The following is an 8,351-nucleotide window of genomic DNA, read 5'->3' as shown; positions in this document are numbered from 1 at the left end:
AAAACAGCTCCAGACACTGCCAAAAGTCCCTTAAGGGAAAAATCCTGCCCTCAAGAGTCTTTCCTTATGAAATCTGAGCTGAGTTCAGTGTGTTGCTTGTTCTTCACCGCTGTTGGAATCACCTCCAGGCCAGGCCCTGCACACACGGAACCCCCGCCCTCCTCACCACTTTCCAGTTGCAGGTGGGGCTACCGCCAGTTCACATCATCGCTCTCCTGGTTGCGGCGAGGAGCCAGGCCCTTTAATAGCTCCCTTTCCCCTTCTCCCTTGTGGCTTGTTCCCTGGTGGCTCAGATGATAAAGTATATACCTGCAATGTGGGAGACCTGGGTTCAGTCTCTGGGTCGGGAAGATCCCCTGGAGAAGGGCACGGCAATCCACTCCAGGGTTCTTGCCTGGAATATCCCATGGACAGAGGAACTTGGCGGGACAAGTCCGTGGGGTTGCAAAGAGTTGGACACCAGTGAGCAACTAACAGTTTCAGCTTCCCCTTCTCCATCCTTCCACCTGATGCACCCCCTTTCTGCCACATCTCATGGACGCCTCTGCCACCTGGCCCCCTTGCTTGCCAGGCAGACAGAAAGCAGGCCAGCAGAGACAAGTGGCGCTATGAGGCTCCAAGAAATGCCCTGTGGGGAAGAATTCTCCTTTCGCAAAAACAGGAAGTTTATTTTGGTGCTTAAAGTACACACGGCCACAGTAGAAAACCTGACAAGTATAGAACAATATAAAGAAGATATAAAGGCCACTTGTAATTCCACTGCCCACGAAGCCCCTGCTGACACCTAGGAGGCGTCCCCCCTTGGCCACCATGACCTCCCCGCTGGCGTGCAGGCAGGACACCCGGGTGAACAGAACACTTGACCGAGGGTGACAAGAGCCATTCAGCGTTCCAGGTGAGTCGCGTGCTCTGTTCAGAGCCGGTGGTGACCAGAGGCTCCGAACGCCTGTTTTGCAGGAGATCTTGCGTTGGAGGGTCTCCCCGCCTTGCCTTCCCAGGGCCAAGCTCCTGACGATCAGAACTCGTCCTTTATGTCAAAGTGGGGCTGGTCTTCAGGCTTGAAGTCCAGGTTGGGGCTGCCGTCCTCATTGAGGATTCTTCGGGCAGTGTAGCCGACGATCGGGTATTTGGCTTTGTACACTCTGGTGAAGACGTCGTCCAGGGATTCCAGCTCCTCGGCCGTGAGGCCCGTCTTGGGGAGAAAAGCCCGAGAAACCCAGGGTTGGGAATGAATGAATTGGACTTGGCCCTGGCCTCTCACGCCTCCTCCCTGCTTTATTCTCCCCATATCCTTCAGGCAAGAGAAAAAAAATCTCTCGAAAATCAAATCGCGGACAGCTGACTTTTGAAGAGGCCAACCTGTGTGCTCAGGAGTGTTGGGGGGAGGAGATGGGGGAAGCAGGGGCCACATCAGGTTGCGGGGTTTGGTTGACGTGGGGATGAAAGGGTCCAGAGAGCTCCCAGGTGGTGTGGGGGGCGCCCTGTGTGGTCTGCAGCTACCTCCTCCCCGGAATGACTCCCACTGCTCTCTACCCTCCCCCCATTACAGATCTGCACACCCTCCCCACTCCACAATTTCTTAATTTGTTTCTGTAATGTTGTCACTCCAGAGTTTGACTCATCTGAGTGACACTGGAATGAATGCCAGCCTTTCTGTTAGGATGACTGAGATGACCCTGAAATGGTCTTTGTTAGGGCTGTTGTCTCCTTCACAGAAATATGAGCATGGGGGAGCCTCTGCTTCATCCCCTGAGCAACCAGGAGTGGCTTGGGAAGTAGGTCTCAGAAACGAAGAGCAAAGCACCCAGGGGCTTGGGGAGGCGGGGGACAGACTGTAAGGGGGATGGCACTGCCAAGGCAGGCGGGAGCCAGACTGTGAGGACCACTGAGCTTGATCACAAGTGCCCAAGAGTCTGGCCTTGACTCTGCAGGCAGTGGGGAGCCATGGAGGATTTTTGAGCAGGAGTGTTAACAGTGAGATCTCTACTTTAAGAAAACAACCAGCTATCACATGGAATGGACTGGAATGTAAACAGACTAGTTAGGAAGCTTTGCTATTGCCCAGGGGTGTGTGTGTGTCAGGGGGAAGGCCATGGCCAAGGAGGTGGGGCACTCTGACAGAGGCTCAAAATCTGGCTCACGGTGTCATGGGTGAGGTCTGCAGGGTCCAGGGACATCTTGGCCACCCCTCTGGTGGAGTCCTTCCCGGTCAGGGCGTTGTAGGGGGCTCCTCGTCCATAAAACTCTGCAGTGGGGAGGACGGAAGAGGATATGAGCAGGTGTGCACAGAGCAGCTAGGAGCGGGTGTGGGGGGCTTCTGAGAACCACCCCCAAGTTCTGGAGAGACTCCGGCCTGAGGGGAGGGTCGGCAGTGAGGAGGGGAAGTCCAACAAGCCACCCCAGCCATCTGCTTGAGTCCCACAGTTCAGAATATGGAATAAGTCATACATGCTGGGCCAACAGGTGACTTTTTTTAAAAATATAAGATGAAAACAATCTCTTAAAAATATCTAAAATGTAAACAAGAGGAATGTCCTGTCTGCCTAAATGCTCATGGAAGCCAAGTCTATTTCCATACGTCTTTGGTTTCGTATTAAATAAACAACGAACCATTACAAGACAGCTTCCATGATATCAGCTACAGTTTCCATTACAGAAAACACAAAAGGGCATTAAAAAGTTCTACAGTGTTCTATGATCTCAACCCTTTGCTAAGTAAAGGGTTTTTTACTAAGGCAAATCATCCATTTTGACTCTGACTCTATAGGCAACAGGGAGCCATAGAAGACTTTTGAGCAGGAGCATGATATTATTAGAAAAACACTGCTGAAGTACAGCACCGACAAAGACAATGAGCTCAGGGACTTCCCGGGCAGTCTAGCCAGGGTTTGATCCCTGGTCGGGGATTTGAGATTTTGCAGGCCACACAGCACAGCCAAAAAGAAAAAAAAAAAAATTATGAACTCACTCTGGAGGGAAAGGACTTGCCTGTGTTCCGTCTGCTCCCTCACTCCTAGAACGCCCACTTTGGCCACCACACCCCCCAGAGGTAAGGGTACATGAAAGCAAGCCACTTACCCTTTCCAGAAGTGACATCGAACACCACCCCCTTGACTGCCATGTAGATGGGCTGATCTTCCTAGAAAACAAGAGGGAAGGTGTGAGGAGGAAGCAGAGAGCCCTGCTCTTTTGGCTCAAGTTAGTAACATCTCTTCCCATCAAGGGCAGTGCAGGGGGCGGTGGGTGAAGGTACAAAGCAGCCGCTGTCAGTCAGTCCTCAGCCAGCACATGACCCTACCTGCAGAATTATGCCTACTCACAAAACCTGGGAAAAGTTACGAAGCTTCATGACAAGTCTGTGGCAATACCTTTCTTTTAAAGAAAAATCAGGAGCTAAAGCAGCTCAATTCAGATAAAAATTCAAAAGAATATTGAAGTTACTTAAATCGGTTTAAATTTCATTTTCACCACACGTGGCTGTAATCAGTGCAAATGATCTATGATATGTTTTGCTTCTTATAGGTAATATTAGTTCATACAAACATTGTAATGTGTTGAAATAACCAAAACAGCTGTCGCTTAAACAGCTCTGTCGTATTTTAGTTATGCTGTATCTGTTTACTATTCTCCTATTTTGGCTTATCTGGATGGTTTCCAATTCCTTAGAACCATAATGGCAGCATTACGAATACCTTTCAAGTTACTTTCTAATGTGTTGAGCTATTTCCTGGAGGCCTATTTCACTATATCGAATTCTGGGGCCCAAGTAGATGAACAACATAATCACTTTTTATATTTTACCAGTTTGTCCTTCAAAAAGCCATCTATGGCGCTAGAAATATACAAGCAATGCTGTTTCCTTGCAGCTGTAACCGTGGGTTTTACGTTTTACATTTTGCTATATTTGTGGGTATTCAAAAGGAAGGACAGAAAATAAAATGTAGTTCCTAAGTGACAGGTAAGGACTCTGGAGGAATTTTAAGTTAAAAACAGATATTGTATATTAACACATATATGTGGAATCTATAAAAATGGAACATGCTAAGTCTTTTCAGTCGTGTCCGACTCTGCGTCCCTTTGAACTGTAGCCCACCAGGCTCCTCTGTCCATGAGGATTTTGTAGGCAAGAATACTGGAGAGGGTTGTATGCCCTCCTCCAGGGGATCTTTCTGACCCAGGGATCGAACCCACATCTCTTGTGTTTCCTGCGTTGGCAGGCCAGTTCTTTACCACTAGAGCCACTTGGGAAGCCCCCAGAACACAGTAGGTTCTGTGAAAGACCCCAGCAGCCGGGACCCCTGTCTTTTGTGATCTCCAATCTGAAGCGTCCACCGAAGATTCTGTGCAGCTCTCTGCTGGGGGTCCGAGCTCTCAGCACAAAGTGCACTGCAGAGTCTGGGACAGGAGGGTCTGCCCTGGCGTTCATCCAAAATGATTATCATACAAATGAGACCTCATCGCTAGGTGTTTCAGAGCGACTTGTTTACAAGGTCCACAATCCCACAGAAGAAACTCTTGGGGATCAGATGTGTTTTGCAATTCAGAACTTGTCAGATTTAGAAAGGTGTCATGAGGCACATACCAGAACACCCACGGGGGTCTGAGGAAGCACCCCGTCATCAAGGATATCAGTATTTCACAGTAAAGCATAAAGGTGAACAGTCATACTAGGTGAAGTGAAGTGAAGTCGCTCAGTCGCGTCCGACTCTTTGTGACCCCATGGACTGTAGCCTACTACGCTCCTCCGTCCATGGGATTTTCCAGGCAAGAGTACTGGAGTGGGTTGCCATTTCCTTCTCCAGAGGATCTTCCTGACCCAGGGATTGAACCCAGGTCTCCCGCACCGTAGGTAGGATAAATAAAGTCTATAACTAAACTTGCGTAGCTCCAACAAGGTTCCGTTACCAAAGGCGTTCAGATCAGGCAGGGTTTTGCTGTCAAATGATATTAAAAAAAACCTTCTGCTTTTCAAAGCTTCTTTTCTTCGATTTCTGAACTGCGTAAGAGGATTACGGGTCTGTTACACTGCCTCTTGTTTGTATCTTTAATAATAAACTAATAAAAATAATATTAATACCAGCTAAGATTGTCTAAGGTTTACTGCGCGAAGACTACTCCAGGCTTCAGCTAAGCAGTTTGCACTCCACCATCTCATTTAATTCTCACAAAACCCCCACACAGAGTAGAAACTCTTATTATAGCCAGTATGATGGCCAGTTTTATGTGTCAATTTGGATTGGTGACAGTAGCCTTATTCAGCACTTATCTAGGTATTGTACAGAGGTATTAATGTAGATGCAATTAATATCTACAACTGTTGGCTTTGGGTACAGAAGATTATCCTGGATTATCGAGGTGAGCCTGATGCTATCAGTTGAAAGGCCTTAAGAGCCTTTGAGTTTTCCCTGAGGAGGAAGAAATATACCACCAGTGGACTGCAGGATCTGTTCCTGCCCAGAGGTTTCTCGCCAGCCCCTTCTGACAGCCTGACCTACTCAATTCAGACTTACCTAGCCAGCCTGCACAATCACATAAACCAATTCTTGCAATTAAAATATATAAATATATATATAGGGATTTCCCTGGTGGTCCAGTGGTTAAGAATCCAAGCTTCCACTGCAGGGGGCATGGATTTGCTCCCTGGTTGGGGAACTAAGATCGTGCATGCCACGTGGTGCAGCCAGTATATATATATACACACACACACATACATATATATATAATTTTTTAACTGGTTCTGTTTCTGGTGGAACCCTGACTGATAACAAGTATCACAGATTTAAAAAAAAAATTGAGATTTTTCGCTATTTGCTCAAAGGGACTCAAACCCAGATATGATTCAAACGCCTAATGCTCTAATGAGCATTATACAAACAGTTAACACTTCTGAGAGTGAAAAGGGATGCTATTAATAATTATCCTGGGACAACAGACATAAACCAGAACCACCCAGGGCAAACCTCAGCACAAGGCAGTTAAAACCAGCTGCACTGAACTGCCTCTTTCCCCTCTTACTACAGACATCCTCTGGGCTCCACACCTGGAAACAATTTTTCCCTTAACCTGCTTCCATCTCAAGTTTCCCTCTCTCCTTCCCGCAGCTGAGCACGCATCAATAATACCTGCATGAAAAACCAAGGGTCTTTATCTTGCAGCCTAGGCATGGCTGCTGGATATGACCGCCACTTAGAACTCTTTCTTCCCTTGGGTTCTGTGCTGGGGGTCCCTAGGATTACCCCTAGATTTGGAGATTCATGAGAAGGACTCAGAGAATTTGGCAGAGTTGGACTCTGTTCCCAGGCTCCACAACCATCACACTGGGCCCCACCAACCAGAATGGTCAGGTGACTGTGAGCGGTATCCTGGAGTGCTGACCGGCTGAGGAGAGTGGGACATCTCTGTTTCTAACCTCCGATCTCCCCCTCTGCCGGCTCTCCCAGCTCTGGTCTAGCCCCAAGAGCACAGGTACTAAAAACCAGTTTGAGGAGTCCAGGGATACGGAGGCCAGAAGACAGAAGAGCAGGGAGACACTGGAGCACCCCTGGGCCTGCCCCCACGCCCGCCTAGCCCAGGGAATAGGCCTTGCTGCCCTCTCTCCCTTCCCCGGAGGAGGCAGAAGTGTCTGTCCCCAACTGATGCTCACACTGAAAACAAAAAAGTTTCTCCGTTTCCTGTACTGACTGCGAGTCAAAACGCGTCTCAAGGAAACAGCTCCAGGGAAGAGAGAGGGAGAGGCTCGGGGTGGGTGTTTCGGCCCAGGAAGCGGGGAGATGGGCGCCCCGCCGGCTGGGGACCTCCCCGTGCCCCCAGGCGGCGATCAGGCCTGGACAGAGGGCCGGGCAGGCCTCGCGCCCCGCTCGGGGCCAGGACTCCGGGAGGGGGCGCCCCCCGAGGCCTGCGCCTGCTCCCTTGCACCCGGAAATCTCTCCCGCGCGCCGCGGCCTCCCAGGGGTCTCCGCCCCCATCTCCGCTTGGCCGGACTCGGCCCAGTCCCCGGGCCCGCGCTCACCTCCTCCCCGCCGTAGCGGGCCAGCTCCTCCTCCGTGAAGAGCCGCACCGGGGGACCCCGCTCGGCGGGACGCGGCGCCTGCCCGGCCCCGGCTGTGGGGAGCCCCACGGCCAGCGCCACGATCAGGGCCAGCGCGACCAGCCGCCGCCCGGGCGCGGGGCCCGCCATGGTGAGCGCGCCGAGCCGGGCCAGGGGCGGCCTGGGCGGCGGAGCCCGAGCGCGCCCGCCCCGCGGCCCCGGAGCCCCGCCCCGCGCGCGCCGGCCCAGCGCCGGGAGGCCCACGAGCCGGGAGCCGAGAGCCGGACAACGTGCCTCCCGCGCGCGGCGTCCCGCGCTCGCCCACCCCGACCCGGAGACCGGAAACTTGGAGCTGGGTTGATGGGGTCTACAAACTACAGACTGAAAATTTCGCCAAAGAGTGGCACGTGTCACAACAGTCCCTTGTGTTAAGATTACAGAGTTGACTCAGCCCAGCATTCCAACACCTAGGAAGATGTATTTATAACCTAGGACCCCGACTTTCTTAATTCATTTTTACTTTGGGCTGATTTTTTTTTCTTCCCAGTTGTGTTTAAATTTTCGGGTCTCCAAAGGATTTTTGCAAAGGTGGGGCACATCAAAGACATACCCTGAAATAATAATAGCTAACATTTGTGCAAGGATGTCTTCGTTAATTTATTCAGCAAATGCTTTTTGGGGTTTCCACATACCAGGCCACTGAAGACACATAGCTGAAGAAGGCAGATCCACGCCCAACGGAGTCTACCTTCTATGGGTGAAATAGACAAAAGGAGTACAGTTAGGTGGTGATGAATGCTAGAGAAGGGAAAAAATAGGCAACTGAACAGGGAGCATTGGGAACTGGAATTTTAAATAGGCTGTCGGGGGAAAGCCCCAAGGAAGACAGTATTTGTATAAACGTCTAGAGGAAATATGCTCAGATGGTAAAGAAAGTGAAACTGAAGTCGCTCAGTCGTGTCTGACTCGTTTGGACCCCGTGGACTGTAGCCCACCAGGCTCCTCCGTCCATGGGATTCTCCAGGCAAGAATACTGGAGTGGGTTGCCATTTCCTTCTCCAGGGGAATCTTCCCTACCCAGGGATCCAACCCTGGTCTCCCGCATTGCAGGCGGACGCTTTAACTTCTGAGCCAAGAATCCGCCTGCAGTGCAGGAGACCCCGGTTTGCTCCCTGGGTGGGGAAAATCCCCTGGCAAGGAAATGGCAACCCACTCCAGTATTCTTACCTGGAGAATTCCATGGACAGAGGAGCCTGGCAGGCTACAGTCCATGGGGTTGCAAAGAGTCAGACACAACTGAGTGAGGAACACACATAGGCACTAT

At 50.9% G+C, this 8,351-nt stretch overlaps 1 protein-coding gene across 1 annotated transcript; it reads right to left on the bottom strand.

Moving 5' to 3' along the window:
- Window positions 1-632: 632 nt before the first annotated feature.
- On the bottom strand, window positions 633-7,248 carry NENF (neudesin neurotrophic factor). Its single transcript, XM_010853031.1, has 4 exons — window positions 7,010-7,248; window positions 3,079-3,139; window positions 2,142-2,245; window positions 633-1,192 (listed from the first exon to the last, which is right to left on the bottom strand). The coding sequence occupies exons 1-4, from the start codon at window positions 7,175-7,177 to the stop codon at window positions 1,016-1,018; spliced, it is 510 nt and encodes a 169-aa protein (XP_010851333.1). The 5' UTR covers window positions 7,178-7,248; the 3' UTR covers window positions 633-1,015.
- Between the last annotated feature and the right edge of the window lie 1,103 nt (window positions 7,249-8,351).

This window comes from Bison bison, unplaced genomic scaffold (assembly GCF_000754665.1).
Source record: "Bison bison bison isolate TAMUID 2011002044 unplaced genomic scaffold, Bison_UMD1.0 scf7180017864322, whole genome shotgun sequence".
Lineage (NCBI taxonomy): Eukaryota > Metazoa > Chordata > Mammalia > Artiodactyla > Bovidae > Bison > Bison bison.
This window is presented reverse-complemented; position numbering and strand designations above follow the sequence as displayed.

Excerpts from the sequence above, each read along its gene's own strand:
- NENF (XM_010853031.1), bottom strand. The coding sequence starts at position 7,177 with ATGGCGGGCCCCGCGCCCGGGCGGCGGCTGGTCGCGCTGGCCCTGATC. Across the intron at positions 3,140-7,009 it reads CCCGCTACGGCGGGGAGGAG|GAAGATCAGCCCATCTACAT; the intron begins GTGAGCGCGGGC and ends CTTGTTTTCTAG. Across the intron at positions 1,193-2,141 it reads CAGACCTCACCCATGACACC|ACGGGCCTCACGGCCGAGGA; the intron begins GTGAGCCAGATT and ends TTTCTCCCCAAG.